Below are 18,754 nucleotides of genomic sequence, written 5' to 3'. Positions count from 1 at the left end.
CCAGTCATTCTTTTCAACAATAGAATCATGAGTATCTATGGATACTCGATATTACAAAGGTTTGTATTCATCATCTTTCTCATTTAGTAAAAGTCATCTAATAGTTAGATTATTAATGTCAAAATTCATTGCTTCCACCTTCAAGTCCTTTATTTATACTTTTGATTGAATGTTGGTAACTAGATTAAATATATAGGATGTGCAACTAGGATGAGCACGGTACCCGTTCCGTACCGAAAAACGGGAAAAGTTGGTATCGGTACTGGTACCGAATATATCGGTTCGATACCGGTACCGGTACCGAAAAAACGGGGAAAGTGGGTACCGTTACCAATACCTTAACAGTTTCCTTTCTAATCAAATTTTCCCTAAATTATGTTAATTCAATTTCTTAGTTGAATTCTCTACTTATAATCTTATTTGATTATGATGCCAGAGTGTAACCATAAAGTTTGAAATGTTGAGGGGAATATCATTTGTGTTTAACAAAAATGTTGTGGTGACAGGTAAGTTGAATACAAGTGCTATTTTGAAAATGATACAATTTAACAGGGCTTTAGCATTATCAAATCTCCAAGTCTAATTCAAACCAACTAAAAGCTCAGTTATAGCAGCCCCAGTTTCCATTATTAATATGCAAAGTAGAGTGTTTGCAAAAAAAGAACACCAGATTTTAGCATCAAATTCCGATGTTTAAAGCTCGCGAGTCGGCGTCATTTTGTGTGGCTTTACTCTTAACAATTGTATGAAGTTTTTAATGAGGATTTAAGAAAATATTTTAATTTTGTCATTCTTCACTTATCATTAGTTATCAACTTATTAATATGACATTTCATTGCAATACTTTTAGTTATTATTGATACACACCTTTTCTTTGAAATACAAACTTGTCCATTGCTAATACAAACTTGTCCATTGCTACTTCGAAACTTTACTAAGAGCGTGGGGTATGGTGGGGCGTGGGTTGGGGGCATGGTGCGACACGTGGACTATGGGACACCCAAGACGAAAAGCCAATTTCAAAGGGGTATGGTGGGGCGTGGGCTGGGAGGTGTGGAAAAAAAACCCATTTCAAATGACTAGTGTTCTTGGCCAATGAGGTTCCGCCATGTCATGTGGTAGCCCCGCCCCACGCCCGGCCTAAAACTCCCGCCCAAGGGGCCACGCCCAAACCCAAGCCCACCCGGGGTGGTGACTTGGGCGTTTCTCTACAACTCACGCCCCAACCCCCGCCCCATACCCCATAGTCTAAGGTAAGAATGTTGTTTGACACACTGGCTGAACATAACTTCAGGATTCTTTTCCATCTCAGCAATCCGTGATCCGATTGACCTAGGATGCAGGCTCACACCATAATCTAGAAATAACCAGAGTCGCCTTTGAATTGTGTTCCGGAACTTACAGCTTCATCAAATCAATAAATTTTAAAGTGTTCGGAGAGGGTATAGAGGTTGCTTCTTGAGGTAATTTATTTTGGCAGTGATGCATGATTTAATTTAAAACTGTAACTTTGCAAGTCTTTTATTATATTAACAATTTGTTTTGAATTGATGGTAGCGCCCAGTTGGAGATTTAGAAGTTGTTGCCTGCTGATACATGGGATCTTGGATAGAGCTTGTAACTACTCTATACATATCACCACTATATGCTAAAATAATGTTTTGGCCTCTTGCACTACCATAAAAAAGTCACTTCAAAGCTGCAGCAAAAATGAGAGCTATGAAGCTTGAAAACGGTATTTACCTTAATGTGGTCTCGGATTTTACAAAAACTATTCTTTCTCTTTTGTCAACATACTTCATCTTTTAGACAGTGCAGTGCATTTTTTTACTGAAAAAACTATGTATTGAGCCAGGAGAAGCATCAAAATGATCATGATCATTCATTTATTCTTATGTTATCACTGACTTGGCTATTGTTGCTTTCAATGAGGCTTGTAGGATGATTGGCTTTAATATACATGTTTTAACGTTGATCATGTTGTTTTTTATTTTTTTTTTATTTTATCAACTTAGAAACTATGCAGTTAATATCGGTGATATATCAGTTATACCGGTCGTATCGGTCCCTTAGTAAAATATCGATGTCAAATATCGGTACCGATATTATCGGCGATATTGACCGATATTTGACCGATATAACCGATATATCACTGATTTATCACTGAATTATTATGTTAAATTGCTATATATATAAATTCTGCATTATATTAAAATTACCGATATCCCACCGATATCTCACCGAGATAACCTATATTTCAAATATCGGTCCTTGACCGATATCCGATATTTTACCGCGTTAACTGCATAGCTTAGAAAATCAAGTTCCTTGAAGACTACATTAATGAATTTAAGGTTATGATTGTCTAATACACTCACTAATGTTGCATATAGATATTCTAATATAACATTAGAGGCTTCATTTATTGACTGAGTGATCACTCGTACATATATTTTCATCTTTAAAGTATTTTAGTAATCAAATTATCACCCCTTTATATTTATCTTACGGTTCTATTCCTAAATCAGATCAACTCACAATCATGCCGTCCTCGGTTTGTATGTCAATTACCTTAGACGAGCAAATTTGTTTTAAAAGCATTCGTTTGATGGTCTTTTTTAGAAATTAAGGGTTAATTAAACTTTGTCAAGTGGCGAAATTTTGTTATCTCTATTGCTGAAGCCTTGCCCTCACAAGCCTACAAAATGTTTAGATTATGCACTTCTTTTTATGGAGGTACTAGCTAATTAAATCGTATGATTCATCCAGAATTTAATACACGTGCTTTTGTGTTTTAGTAGTCAATAGTCAACTTAAAGACTTAATATAATATGAGTTATCGAAATTGTCTTCAACCTTGCTTTTCCTTTTTAATTACGTTGTGAACTCATTTGATTAGTTCATAATATACATGTAAACGTAAATAAAAACTTTTGTCATTCTGCATATGTTAACGTACTTTACCTCACTTGTCTTCAGGGAACCATTTATCTTTTTTCATCAAAATGTCACAATTTCATGTTTCAACACTCTATCATTTCTACTTTTTTTCGTTTTTTGGTTGTAAATTTTTAATGTCCGTTATCCTTTGATAACTTAAAGAATGGTACTTTTGTTTGTCACATTGATTAATTCTGTGAGCGCTTAGTATATGTTATCTTTGTTTCTCGTGTTGTTTTGTTTTGTGTATAGTTCTTTGTGTTTATAGGTTCATTCAGGTTATTATAGTAAATAAACGTAACCCGTCCACCGGACGGGTATTAAACTAGTTATTGTTTGAATGCGAAAGTTTAAATGATGACCGATTTTTCACATAGAGTAAAATGCACGGATAGTCCCTGTGGTTTTGCAAAATAACACATATAGTCCCCAACTTTTGAAAATTACACCGGTGCTCCCTGTGGTTTGATAGTTTGTTACTCGGATAGTCCCCAGAGTGGATGACAGTTAGTTTTATCCGTTAAGTGGATGTGAAATGACAAATTTACCCTTCATCTTCTCTACTCTATAAAAACAAAACAACCCCACCCACCCCCACCTTTCTCTCTGTTTCCCCCACCATTAACCACCAACCACCACCCAGCTGTTTCTCCATTAACCAAAGCCAAAAGAAAAGAAAAGAAACAATAGCAGCGGCAATCATCAAATTGACTAAGAACCAATTTCCAAAAAGGAGTGCTTGTATATTGTTATTAAAAAAGTAATAATCATAAATTAATGTCGGAGGAGCAGGAAAATATTGAAGGTTAGTCAGTAACAAGACTTTACTTTCTTGATGAGGCAACAAACAAATTAGTTACAGTAAATGGGTTTAACTTGCAGAGTATTGAGATTTGGAAATACCAAGAGTGAGTGGCAGCGCATAGTAGCCTAATATGCTTATTTCTTTGTTTAACTTGACAAAATCTCAGCAACAGATCTAGCGTAAGCGTCCTCCATCATCATATTGTAATGAAAGATAGTGTAGTACGTATACATTGCTAAGCCATTTCACCTGATGCTTCTGCTTCTGGATGCAAGTCTTTTGCTAAGTCATTCACACCTGTTACACTAAAAAAGTTCCATACAATTACACAAGTAAAGTCCGTCTTTTTCATTTAGCATTCAAAACCCAATTTACAACCAACCCAGTTTTCACTTAAACCCCAATTTGGGTGGTGGTTGGTGGTTAATGGTAAGAGGAACAACAGAGAGAAAGGTGGGGGTGGGTGGGATTAGGGCGGGGTTGTTTTGTTTTTATAGAGTGGAGAAGATGAAGGGTAAATTTGTCATTTCACATCCACTTAATGGAGAAAACTAACAATCATCCACGTCAGGGACTATCCGATAACAAACTATCAAACCATAGGGAGTACCGGTGTAATTTCCAAAAGTTGGGGACTATAGGTGTTATTTTGCAAAACCACAGGGACTATCCGTACATTTTACTCTTTCACATATATGAACTTTCGCTTATATCCATTCATACAAAGCTTAATGACAACTTCAATATCATCATTGGATTTAATATTGAAGCTTAAGTAATGGCATTTTATGTAATTATGTGATGATACACGTGGATTATTATCCTAATTTACATAAATATTTTATTTTTTGGCTCAAAAGTGTTGTGTTGTATTTATGTACTTTACCTTATTATGTATGTTATACATGAATTTTGGTCAAAGCCAAAGAAAAGCCAATGTTAATGTAAAACATTGAGACAGAATATATTTATGTATGTTCATAATATATAAATTTTGGACATAGCCAAAGTTCATATAGAACATAAAAGACGTAGTTTTAGTCAAAACTAAAATTCAGACAGAACACTAAGTTAATTTTTATTTGCGTATGTCACTACGCCAAATATGACCTATGGCCACACTTTTTCAAAAACCGTCATGCCACACTTTCAAATAAATGTGTGGCTAAAGGTCATTAATGACATTTCAAAACCTTCCAGCCTACTTTTATCCACACATTTTATTATTAATGTAACTATTGTATAACAACTCAAAACATTTAGCCACACTTTTTTAAAAAAATGTGACACTTACTTGCCAGTCTAGCCACACCTCAAAAAGTGTGTCCAAATGTGACCTGTTGCTACAATATTTGTTTGATTTTATAGTTCATGTGACATAAAAACATCTTTTAGAAACTTTTGGTAACACTTTTAATAACAAATGTGGCAATCACTAGCCACAATAGAAAAGTGTGGTCAAATGTTACTAAATGCCACATTAGGTTTTTAAGTATGTGACAAAAGAGTATTATTTACTAGCCACTTATAAGTTTTTTATGTGTGGTTGTTATAGATGGTGACCGCAAAACAAAAAAACGTGACCGTAAGTTGTCTACCATCATGCTTTAATTAAATATACTTTATGTGACCATCTTTACTTGCCCATCCTTCTGCTCCTTCGTCTGCAACCAGTAACTCTGCCCTACAGTATATCATGAAGATGCTCTTCTCATGTCCTCCAATTTTCAGACACGGTCTCTGCTCTTCTTTTCAATTCACTTTCTCATCTAAATCTGTAACCCTAATTCAATTTCTTTACCTCAAATCTCAACCAAAAAAAAACCTAAATTCCGAAATTATTCATCAAAACCCAACCCTCTGACTTTATTATGTTTAAGTTCATCCTTATTTCTACCGATTCGCAGTGTATCCAGCTTGAATATCATCGATTAACGTTTAAACAAAGAATTAAGGTGTTCGATTGTTTGAATCTTGAAAGTTTAGATTTAGCTGCTACAACGAAGTCGGATGCTTACATCAGCAATTTGTATTCGGTTGTGCGTGATGAGAATGGGAATGTGAAGCTTGATTGTCCAGCTATTGGGAAACAGTTTTCTGCTGAATAAATTTCAGTACAGGTATATGTTATTATTTACCAGTAGTTGATAACTAATTAGGTTAGAACGTTAAATTTCAGCACAGTAACTGTTTGCTGCTGAAGAAAAGTCATCGAGATGATCATCTCAAGTCAATGTTTCTAGAAGCATACACTTTTTCTACAATGGATCACCAATTACATCCTCAAGTTGTCGTCGGATTAATACATTGTTATGAGAGGTCTCCCATGGTGATCCCCAAAAGGAAGCAGTGTTGACTTTATGGTGCTGGTACAACCACCAGTGGGGTAAGACAACCGCTTACGAGTCAGTCCGTCAATGTTTTCAAGTGCACATTAATAAGAAACAAGTTGGAACCTGAATAGGAACAAATCAATGGAACAAAGATCGACTCGTCTAAAACAGTTTAATTTGGTGATTCTTGACTTTATGATCACCACTAGTGCGATCTCAACATAATTCATAATACTTGGATTGTTTATTTATTATATCTAGCATTCGGAACTGAAAATAGTGATTAAATATACAATCTTTTCTTAGAATAAGAAGTTTAATACCCAAAAAATGTCCAACTTGATCATCTGCTTGATTTCATGATTGATTTTGTATTTGGCCTAAGTTGTTGTGACAGTGTTTCCTTAATCTAATTTTGTAATGCATGAACTTCCCATTACTAAAAGGCCAAAAGTTGCAGTTGTAAGCAGCGGTCCCGCAGATTTGTTTGCGTCTCTTGTACTTGCCGAATTTAGCGTTGATGTTACTTTGATGGAAAGAGGAAACCCATAGAGAAACGTGGGCGTGATATTGGTGCTTTGGTGATCAGAAAAATACTACAATCCAAAAGCAATTTTTGTTTTGGCGAGGTTACAGTTCATTATTCGTTATTGCATTATTTTTGTTGCATAACATATTATTGAAAAAGTTAGAACACTATTACTGGACTCTTTATCTTTCTTATTTAAAGACTTGTGGTTAACAGGGTGGAGGAGGTACTTGGAGTGATGGAAAGTTGGTAACTAGAATCGGGAAGAACAACGGAAGTGTTTTGTCGGTTAGTGTTCCTTCTCCATTTAGCACCGAATGTTTTTTAGTAAGTTATTGCTTTTCTTAAGCAAAATGGGTTGGGCGGGTTGGGTAACGGTTGGTACCGAAAATGTAGGGATGAGCTCGGTACCAACGGTTGGTACCGAAAATGTCCTAAAACGGGTACCGGTACCAAAAATATCCGGTACGGTACGGTTCGGTACCGATATTTGAAGGTAAAAACTGGTACCAAACAGGTACCGAAAACATCAAAAGTTGGTACCGCATCAGTATTGAAAATATTTCGGTTGGGTAAATTTGGCTCGCGAGCCTAAACGAGTCCAAACAAAATTTTATTTTTTGTATATATAATGTAATAATAAAAATGATGATAGCATTGGCGAGCCGAGCTTCAGCTCGTTTAAGCGATATTGAAATGAGCTCAAGCCGAGTTTTTAGATCGTTTGAGGTTGTTCTCAAAATAGTTCGTTTAAGTGAATTCAATGCAACGGTTCTGCGTAAGGATATATCCTTATCAGACACGTTGGAATGACTAAAAAATATACCCGTTGGAATCAGGATATCCAATAGTTATATTTTTTGGGGAAATTGTTATGGATGGAATTTTGAACCCATATCCTGACAATATATCTTGATTTTATGTTTCTTGTATGCGATCAGGATACCGAACCAGGATATTGGAAACATCCTGCGGAGTATCTTGGTCATTACTAACAACTTGCTTGTAGACGTTGGCTATAAAGGACTAACGTTCATGAGGACCAAGTCACCCTGAAGAGTCGCTCAAATTGTTTAGGAAAAGAACGTTAAAGCCGAAAGAAGTTGTCTACAACGGTCACAAGGGAATATTCCAAGTATCCCGGATTTTTAGGATAGTTAGTTAATTCTTGTAACTATATAAACAGATGGCCAGATCATAGGAAACACACACAATTCGAGCTCTCATACTCGTACACTCTCATTTCTAGCTGCAAACACACTTTAACACTCACAATTTTCAATAGTTGTAACACCTAGATTCGATCTGAGCATTATCCTGCATTGTATCCTGGTTATTCAAGCAATAAAAAGAACAAGGTAGCTGACGATTGTCAGCTCCCAAGGTTTTATGCCGGAGATCTAAATTGATCAAGGGCTTTCCTCGTACACCCTGTGTCCATTTTTACCTTTTGTAGCTCATTGTTTGATTATTGGCATAGTTTCATATCCTGAGGCTATATCCTGAAACTGTTTTTATAAACAAGCAAACCAACATATTTTTCACAAACATTGCTAGCACACTACCTCACAAACTAATTTGATCACTAAATTGCTTCGGCAATTTTTTACCAAAACAGTGACAGTGGAGATGAGGTGGTGGCTGGTGGAGACGAGGTGGTGGTCCGATATCTAGCATACACACATACAAACACAAAAATTAAAGAGGATATAACATAAATTATAGAAAAATTTAACAAAATCTAACAAAAAATATGCCTTTATTCATGTTTGTGCGTTCACAGTCGAAGGCGGAGAAAGGAACCGAAGAGATTTGTGGAAAAGTGAGAAAGAAGCGAAGAAACTAGCCTTTAGAGTCTGCAGCGTTATAGGGTTAGTAGGGGTGACACGCATCGCCGCTATTGAGTCTTCCTGTCACCGCTATTGAGTTAAATAAACCCCAGCCGTTTGATCATGATAAGGAATGAGTGGCTGGGGTTTATTGTGGGATACCGGGTTCCGGTCGACCAATAGCGGCGACATATGACTTGTCACCGCTATTGCTCCATATTCTTGTAGTATATATGTGCTATAATAGAGGTTTAATTGGTTTAATATAAAGTACTTGATATAATTATTTATAATAAACTCAAATTTCACACATTTTCATACCTCAATGGACAACTCAATGTCAGTGGTATTCCCTTATGATCTTGAAATCTTTCAAACGACTCGAACCTAATTCAATCAAGGAGCTTTATTCATGCTCTCATACTCGTACACTCTCATTTCTAGCTGCAAACACACTTTAACACTCACAATTTTCAATCGTTTTAACACTTAGATTCGATCTAAGCATTATCCTGCACTGTATCCTGGTTATTCAAGCAATAAGAAGAACAAGGTAGCCGACGATTGTCAGCTCCCGAGATTTTATGCCGGAGATCTAGATTGATCAAGGGCTTTCCTCGTAAATCTCGTGTCCATTTTTACCTTTTGTAGCTCATTGTTTGATTATTGGCATAGTTTCATATCCTGAGGCTATATCCTGAAACTGTTTTTATAAACGAGCAAACCAACATATTTTTCACAAACATTGCTAGCACACTATCTCACAAACTAATTTGATCACTAAATTGCTTCGGTAATTTGGTAATTTTTGACCAAAACAGTGACAGTGGAGACGAGGTGGTGGCTGGGGGAGACGAGGTGGTGGTCCGATATCTAGCATACACACATACAAACACAAAAATTAAAGAGGATATAACATAAATTATAGAAAAATTTAACAAAATCTAACAAAAATATGCCTTTATTCATGTTTATGCGTTCACAGTCGAAGGAGGAGAAAGGAACCGAAGAGATTTGGGGAAAAGTGAGAAAGGAGGGAAGAAACTAGCCTTTAGAGTCTGCAGCGTTTTAGGGTTAATAGGGGTGACACGCATCGCCGCTATTGAGTCTTCCTGTCACCGCTATTGAGTTAAATAAACCCCAGCCGTTTGATCATGATAAGGAATGAGTGGCTGGGGTTTATTGTGGGATACCGGGTTCCAGTCGACCAATAGCGGCGACATATGACTTGTCGCCGCTATTGCTCCATATTCTTGTAGTATATATGTGCTATAATAGTGTTTTAATTGGTTTAATATAAAGTACTTGATATAATTATTTATAATAAACTCAAATTTCACACATTTTCATACCGCAATGGACAACTCAATGTCAGTGGTATTCCCTTACGATCTTGAAATCTTTCAAACGACTCGAACCTGTTATTCATGCTCTATCATCAGGAAAGACTCAAGTTTGTCATGTTTCTTTTGCTTTTTCTCTTGGAACTTTTCGATTCTTTTGTGCAAACCTGGTTCATAATGCACCCACATGCGCAGGGGCTGGGAGTTGTTTCAACGTCTCGAACCCATGACCTCTATGATATATGGCAACAAACTCATATGGTGCTTTCCGATCTACTGTTATATACGACACATATGTATTAGCTAGCACGTCGCTTTAAACTTGTTTGAATTATTTATAAAGTTATTATTTTGGATTAAAAGTAATGGATTCTGACGCTGAATCAAGCATCCTACTCCTCGATCCCTTCCCTTGGTCCTAAGTTATTGTCCGTATCACTGATTAATTTTATTTGTCCAATATGTCTGTCCACTTTCTAAAATGAATAATTGTAATTTACTGATTTTTCTATTTACCCTTCACTAAATCTTGTAAGTTTTCTAACTCACTTGGCATCTTATGTTGCACTATTTGGGAATTTTTGTTACGAAATTTTTGTCATAAATTCCTATGCATTTCCGAGAAAATATTTACACAACAAATAACGAAAATGCGGTGACACATTTCAGACTATTTTCCGCAGAGTTATTATATTCTTATATATTTAATTTTCTAATCTAGATTCAGTCTTTTTTTGCCAAATTTTTTATAGATGTCAGAATTTCCAGCACATTATACAACCCTACAAAAAGTAACTTGGGGCACCATGATTTAGATCACAACTTTTCAAAAAGTCACAACCCTTAAAACTAATGTATTAAGACACACCCTTATACGCACCCTTTCATAAAAAGTCACAACCCTTTAAACTAATGTATTAAGACACACCCTTTCATAAAAAAGTCACAACCCTTCAAACTAATGTATTAAGACACACCATTTTACACACCCTTTCATATTATATAACCCAAAAAAAAAAAATTGGGGTACCTTATGCTAACTTAATAGTTGTGTCTCTTCACATCACACCCTTAATACCTTTCATTAATAAACACATATCATATATTAAACACATGTTGTTCCAACCCAAACTAACATGTCCCAATATATATACTTCTTAGTAAAAGGGTGTGATTTTAATTTAATAATCCCATATAAAACACCCATCTCTTTGAAACGTTGTATCCTTTTGTCAAAAGGTTTTATGAGTTAAAGTTGTGAAGGGGCACGTTGGTTTAAAACGTAAATCACAATGAAATTCAATGCACCGCTTTGAATGTTATATCTATACAATTACAAAATTGTTTCTAATTAAATCACATAGATGTTCGTTGCAGATTTAATTTAGAGTATCTTTTTATAATCCCGAAATCAAGTTTCAAACTGGATTACTGGAACTAGGAAGGGTTCTTTCTTTACATACATAAAAATGATATGTTAAGATAATATTTTCAAACCCAATCGGTGATAGATATGCACACCGTCGTAACTTCCTTTTTCACCGCGTATCCTTCAACCGCTACCACCGTTTCCCCGTTACTTGCCACCGTTTCCACCCTTTATAACCCTCAACGCCGCAGGAACACTCTGGTCGACATCATCATTGTCATTCACCACAAAATTTATCAAATTCATAAAAATTGGTGCCAAGGATGAACAAGATCAACAATGAATATAAAACCTCTACTGCTGTACACAAGCGTATGCAGATTCACATTCTGAACGGTTCGAACGAGGTCCCTTCTACAAGCCGCTCTACTCATTTTCTCGGTCCCAGTACTTTCTTGCAGTCGATGCTCACCAAAAACACAACATCATGTATAGGATCTATACAAGCATAATGACCGATTCACATCATCATCCGAGTACAGTTCTTGCAGGGTTGGAACTTGGATCCGATGCAACAGAAATCCGCCGTATTTTGTTCTCACTCTGGCCGATTCACTTTCCCCTTCGTTCTACCGTTTTTCTCCGATCGTTACTCACTCCTGTTCTCGCTGTATGTTTTCACTCCCACCGTTCTATGTGTTCATGGTGGTAATCCAAGAATTACTGTTGTGCTTTTTCGGTTTTGGTTCTTTGTTCATATTCAGATCTTTGTTTACATGCTATACACAACACATGTTTTTTCATATTTCCAAATTGTATGTGGATTTTAGTTTGTTGCAATTGTTATTAACAAGGCTATTTTTTGGAGTCAATTTCTTTGTTACGTGCCATAGATGATCATCAGTTTTATGGAAGAATATAGTGAAAGATACGATATTTGCTTATTTTGTTGATTGTTATTGTATGTTTTTGTCATAGAATTGATGGTTATTTGAAATCATATGTGATCTATGAAAATACATGATCAGATTAAGTGTTTGAAATGATTATGACGAGGGAATCAAACGCTTGAATTTGTAGCATGTATTCAATAATCGAATTGAATGACCCTTTTGTAACCTGTATTCGCTAATTACGAGTGAATGATTTCGATCATCACATATTTAAAACGAGTATGTTATATTAAACTAAGGATTCACAAAATACTAAATTGTTTGTTGTATAATTAAACTAAGGAATCACAAAATACTACATTGTTGCCACAGAAAACGAACTCTGTTGTAGAATTCGATATATGACTCTACTTAATTTTTAGTAAAGAAATGCATTTAAGGTTGTGAGAACTGGGAATTGGAAGGGTAAGGATATGGAAGAAATGCATTATTTGAAAACAAATAGCCTAAAAGCAGTGGATCCCGTTAATAAGTTCATCGGGTTAATCGGGTAACCCGAAACGTACACATTCAAATCTGGCATCCGACCCAATTAAACATAAACTAATTTCAGGTTCAGCTATTTTTGGTGGCCAATTTGTTTGTTTACATGCTATAAACAACACATGTTTTTTTTTGCAAGAGGGCTCATTACAACAGGATTTGTATGTTGACTGTGTCTGTAGAGTCCTAAGATTCATGTTAACTTACAAGTATTCTTATGGTTCATCACACATTATGTTCAATATGTTTTTTTTTCAACACCATTTTTAACGCTATTTTCTAACACCATACAAAATTAAGTTTTGTTATGCACATATCAAGTTGATTTCCTTTTTGAAAAAAAATGTTTTACATAAATTTAAAGGTTATCACATCCCATTTATTGACACTAAAAGCATTCTTAATCGACATCCCGTCGCAACGCACGGGTAGCGTCAACTTGTTTCTAACAAAGAAAATCTATTATTTTATATACATTTAAGTTCTGATCCTTTTTATAATGAAATGTTTTATTATTGTTTTTCTCATTAATCATCATTATTGCTCTCTTTATATATTTTAGTAGTTTTGTTTTTATATAAGTTAACTTTAATATTTTTATTGTTGCTTTTATTTTTATATAGTCTATTTTTTATATATAAGTTAACACTATGTGAATGCGCATCTCCATGTTATTTGGATGTATATGTGTAATAGTATATATGTGTATGTGTATGCTATGTGTTTGTAGGAAAAATAGAACCAATTATTGTGTAGGAAATGCGTAAGAAAATACTATGTAGGAAATGTCTAAGAAAATAATGCGTAGAAAATAAGTAGGTAAATATTGTGTTTGAAAAGAAAATGCCAGAAATGTATTGGAATTTGTTAGAAAAACTTTCCATGAAGGTTTTTTTAACGAAATAATTTTTGAAATCATTTTTATCAGTATATTTTCGCTAGTTGGTGTTTCCTACATATTTCCGACGAGTACTGCCGTGAGAAACGACTCAGTTTTCTAGTATTGTAGATGCACTATATAGAGTTGTAGTTATTAGTATTCTGCTAATTTAGATCTGCATTGAATATACATATCCTAGTTTTTTTTTTTCTTTTTGCTTTCCATAATAAGTTACTACCACATGAACATTGCAAGACATACAAATTACATCTCTTCAACAGACTCACTCACTATTAACCACATGTGCTTCCATACGCATTTATCCCAGTTTAGCATATCCATACCAGCCATATATTATTTGTCTTCTATAGTTCCAATATCAGGTCTGCACACAAAATAGTAGCAATGAGTTAGAAATCGATTGGTACTTTAGCCTTTAGGACAATGGTTGAATGTAGAATGCAGTACGTGTTCGTTAAATCTCTTAAATTACTATATTCTCTCAGTAGTTGACTTAATTTTAGAGATAATTTCTTTAAAATTACAAAATCTTTATATCTCGATCATATTATATCAAGAACTACGAGAACCAAATAATACACTTGTACACACTGCTTAACTTTCTCTCTCACATTAAGTCAGGAAAGCAGTATGTACAAGTGCTTTATCCTGTTCTTACTGTTCGTTCCTGACATAATATTGGTTCTGAAAATACATGCCTCTTTTATGTCTAAATAATAGGTTGAAATAAGAATTTGTTATCTAGTAGGAAATTAATTAATTAATTAAGTTATGTCTGTCTTAGATGGTGTAATGCTACATTATACATACATTCTTCATCTGATTTTATCCAGCGTTCTCTTTTCCGTGTGGTACCAACTGCATATGTGGGATGGGACACCTTGCTCTTTGTATGGTTTGCCGAAATAGACCGGTAAGGAAATATAATATTATCTTCGGCTAGCAATTTATGTCGGTTTCTATATCCCTCCACCTCTTCATTGCTTTTCTTCACATACATTCTCATGTTTTGAGAACTAGCCAATGCTTCAAGATGAACCATTCGGAGAATCTGCATGCGTACGAATGAACCAAACATTACATTACATTACATCAAGGGGTTGGCTAAATGTACCACCTGCCCATCCCGTGAATACATCAAATCAGGGGGGGGGGGGGGGTTCTTTTTTGCCTTCTAGATTAGGAATATTAATGACTTGAGAATTTGAGGAGGGTACGACAAGTCAAAATGAAGGGGAGCGCTTAGCACAACCTCTACAGGTCATATGAAGATGTATAAATTCGACGACATACCTTGTGCAGTTTTTCATCAGGTAAAGCAGAGTCATTGCTTCTTACAGAATCTGTTGTTGATCTTCCTCTTTTCAGTATCTTTTTCATTAAATGGTTTCTTTTAGTTTCAGTTATTTCCTCTGCCATTTTTGTTTTCTGAAAAAGCTCGGAAAGTGTTATTCTATTGTGTTTTAATTTCGGTGGTTCTTGTAGAGTACATGCCTTATGATCAGAATTCAACACCCTCTCTAACTTCTTATTGGCAAGCTTCAATACATATTCTGTTCTAGACGCATATTTCATCATATTTTCAACATAAGTGGCAGCGAACTCTGGCGTCGCTAGACCAGCGATGTATTGGTCTCTTTCAACTCCCTTAATCGTTTGAAACCCATGAAAGAGTTCAGCACTTGGCTTCTCCTCCAAACGCTCATTAGAAAGGTGGACATAATGCTGTAGGAGATTTAATTAACATAGCATACTTGATTGTTAATTAGATGGTGCCCACCAGTAATATATATAACACACACATAAATAAATTCAATAAAATATATGTTCAACTAACAACCTTTAAATTGTTAATTAATATAATTATAAAGTTGCATTCATAGAAATAGAAGCACACCTTTAGCTTCATCTTCATCGTTTGTGGGGAGAAATCTACTATTTGATATGGAGAATTGAAAATAACGGTTTTGTTGTGTGAATTTGATGAGTTTTTTACGGCTCTTTATAGAAGCTTTTGAAGGTCTAATTATTGGCAGGTGATAGCAACTTCGAGGAAATAAAATCTCTTGGAGTTGGATATTAGCATAAAGTGCATGTTGATATTTATGTAAAAGTGCAAGTTGAAAGTGATATTTGTGAAAAGGTACACGTTCTTAAAGACATGTAAAAACCTTTGAGGCCCTCAGACCAAAAGTACCTGACAGGCTGATGATAGTAATTTACTATAATTTTGCTTGCTATGCCATGTGCTATAATCCTTTTTAGGTAATGGTTTTTTTTTTATCTTCACTTGGGGTGTTATGTACATTTGTTTTATAAACCGAATCAGTCAATGAGCCACCCATTCTAGTGCTTCACTGGTCAAATTGTACTAGAAGAAAAACGGGTAATACTGTCAAATACACAGTATTAAGGATGATAATAACAATTTATCTCTAAACCAGTCGGCACAAGTTCCCCGACAAAGATACAAGAATCAATCCAAACACAGATTGTAATAAACAGCAAAGAACAACTCTCAGCCTATGCAGATCATCAATACGATGGTCTGCTCTAAAGATTGATCAAACAGACTAAATTTAAGGGATGCGGATGAGGGGTTTAACCAAATTTTCAAGGGGTGCGGGCACAATTTTACCCTATAAAATACACTATTTTTTTTTTCAAGGGGTGTGTCCGCCCACCCGGATCTCTTACTAGGTCCGCCCTTGATGAAGTGTTGAGTTGATTATGATCCCAAAGATCCTAGATATTATAAAGCCGGACTATTCCGTAATCCCCACGCGTGTATAAAGCCCATGAATCTGCCACGCCTGTTAGCACAAAGGAGAATAAAAAAGCCCAGCTCCAAGCAGCCCAACAAAGAGATCCTCATATAAACATAAAACAGAAATATTAGAAACAATAATAAAAATAATAAAACATATTGAATTGAAAAGAAATGACTACTAATTTTAACACCCCCTTAATTCAATATGCAAAACTGTCAAACATGCTTAAATTTTTACAAACCTTCTCATGAGAATGAACCAACAAACAACTTTTAGTGAAAATGTCACCTGTTTGATTCTCAGAAGAAACTCCCATAGTTCAAATAACACCCTTAGTAATTTTTTCCTTAAAAGGACGAGATCAATTTCAAAGTGCTTTGTTCGTTCGTGAACACAGGATTAGCTGCTATAGACATAGCTGTTGTATTATCACAATGAAGATTAATAGGAGTTTTAATGTCAACCTTTAACTCCTTTAAAATATTAAGAAGCCAAATAACTTCATATGTTGCAGCACACATAGAACGTTATTCTGCTTCAGCAGAAGATCACGATATGGTAGACTGCATTTTACTCTTCCATGAAACCAGAGAATGACCCAAAAAACACAGAAACCAGTGACTGACTTCCTAGTGTTCATACATTTTCCTCGGTTCGAATCAAGAAAAACTTTTAAGTCCAAAACATCACACTTTTAAAACAAAATACCCTTTCCAGGAGACCCTTTTAGATACCTTAAAAGTCTCAAAGCAATCTTAAAATGATCACTAGTAGGACAATACATAAACTGACTTAAATAATGAACAAAATAAGCTATACCAGGTCTTGTGTGAGAGAGATATATCAACTTACCAACTAATTTCTGATAAACAAAAACATCATGTAAGGGCTGATTATCTTTCTCACACAGATGAGTTAAAACATGATTAGCTTCAATAGGATTGCTTACCAGTTTACAACCAGTCATCCCAAATTCTGAAAGTAAATCAAGAAAATACTTTCTTTGAGAAAGACACAAACCATCAACAGTTTTCAAAACTTCAATACCAAGGAAATATTTTAATAAACCCAAATCTTTTATTAAAAACCTAGATTTAAGTAAAGATTTAATTTTAGCAATTTCTTTTGAACAACTACCACGTAATGATAATATCATCCACATATACAAGTAGAACTATAAACACAGAACAACTTGTTTTAACAAACATGGAATGGTCACACTTACAAACTAGGGGCCTGTTTCAGCCCATAAAGGGACTTGTTAAGCTTACAAACTTTGTTTTCAGAATTAGTATCATAACCATCAGGTAAAGTCACATAAACCTCTTCATTTAAATTACATATAAGAAAGCATTGTTTATATAAAGTTGAAATATGTCCCAACCATTATGTACAGCTAAGGTTAAAGCACACCTAAGAGTAACCATTTTCACAACAGGTGAAAATGTATCAAAAGAAATCTATTCCTTCATTTTGGCTAAACCCCTTAGCCACCATTCTAGGCTTAAACCTTTCTATCTCCCCATTGGACCTGTACTTAATTTTATAAACCCATTTGCATCCTATTGGTTTTCTATTTGGAGAAAAATCAACAATGTCCCATGTATTGTGTAAGTGCAGCTTTTGTCAGGTAACTGTACTTTATCAGTTCAGTTCGTCAAAGTCAAAGGCCAGTCAAAGTGATTGATTATATTCGGATAGTTTGAGTTGATTGATTAAATTCAGACAATATAAGGTGTCAAGGATCCGAATTTGTGACATGTATGCTCAGGACTTGGGGTTTTGCCCTAGCATATATATATGGGTGTATAGGTTAGAATTGGGTAATCAATCCATAACATTCATTCCGTTCAGTGAGAATGGATCGGGGTGATCAGCTTTGTGCAAACTCTCACAAATCCTAAGAAATTCCTCAATAGTGTGTGCACATTTCTAGAGAGAGAGAGTGACTATGTGTTAGTGAGAGAAATCTCGGTTTAGATCTTTGTGATCTAAACCAGCTTGTAGATGATGTATACTCTTTCGGTTTGTAATCTGTGATGACTGATTCGTTAATAAAGAGATTCATTTTCTACATCTTTCTATCTTGTTTTGTTTATGTTTGCTCTTCATGTCTTGAATCAAGTGCAATGTTGATGTTCGTCATCGATGTGGTGCTTTCACAATGGTATCAGAGCATGGTTACCGATTCGGAATAGTCTAACCGCCTTCCGAATCACCATTGCTCTTTATTTGATGTTTGTTTCCACCAAACATCATGGAGACGTGAAGATTATGCAGAAAAATTGAAGATTTTGAAGATGTTTGTCGTCTGAGAAGTTTTTCTTCTTTTCCAAGTTGTTTTAGATCTGTGTTTTGATCCAAAAAAGGTATTGTTTGGATTGAACCCTATCAGAGGAACAGATAATGAAAAGCCAAAACCGGATCACATCAGTGGACTCACAATAAGCAGCAGTTTACACCTTGCTTTCCCCTTGACTGTGGCTCAAACATCTGAT

General features: G+C 35.2%; 1 protein-coding gene and 1 long non-coding RNA gene across 4 annotated transcripts; one reads left to right on the top strand and one right to left on the bottom strand.

Moving 5' to 3' along the window:
* The first annotated feature begins 5,364 nt into the window (after window positions 1-5,364).
* Window positions 5,365-8,032, top strand: LOC110895202. 2 transcript variants are annotated; one of them, XR_002566981.2, is made up of 3 exons: window positions 5,365-6,707; window positions 6,824-6,895; window positions 7,549-8,032. It is a non-coding gene; the product is annotated as an uncharacterized LOC110895202 (long non-coding RNA). The 2 variants fall into 2 exon arrangements; XR_002566980.2 differs by lacking the exon at window positions 7,549-8,032 and having other exon boundaries at window positions 5,370-6,131; window positions 6,539-6,707; window positions 6,824-6,873.
* A 5,606-nt stretch (window positions 8,033-13,638) lies between these two features.
* LOC110896790 lies at window positions 13,639-15,464 on the bottom strand. 2 transcript variants are annotated; one of them, XM_022143908.2, is made up of 4 exons: window positions 15,383-15,464; window positions 14,779-15,210; window positions 14,296-14,536; window positions 13,639-13,849 (listed from the first exon to the last, which is right to left on the bottom strand). In XM_022143908.2, the coding sequence occupies exons 1-4, from the start codon at window positions 15,398-15,400 to the stop codon at window positions 13,830-13,832; spliced, it is 711 nt and encodes a 236-aa protein (XP_021999600.1). In that variant the 5' UTR covers window positions 15,401-15,464; the 3' UTR covers window positions 13,639-13,829. The 2 variants fall into 2 exon arrangements, with proteins under 2 accessions (XP_021999600.1, XP_035836982.1); XM_035981089.1 differs by lacking the exon at window positions 13,639-13,849 and having other exon boundaries at window positions 14,132-14,536.
* Between the last annotated feature and the right edge of the window lie 3,290 nt (window positions 15,465-18,754).

This window comes from Helianthus annuus, chromosome 12 (assembly GCF_002127325.2).
Source record: "Helianthus annuus cultivar XRQ/B chromosome 12, HanXRQr2.0-SUNRISE, whole genome shotgun sequence".
Classification (NCBI taxonomy): domain Eukaryota; kingdom Viridiplantae; phylum Streptophyta; class Magnoliopsida; order Asterales; family Asteraceae; genus Helianthus; species Helianthus annuus.
The sequence above is the reverse complement of the archived record's forward strand: the minus strand, read 5'-3'. Positions and strand labels throughout refer to the sequence as shown.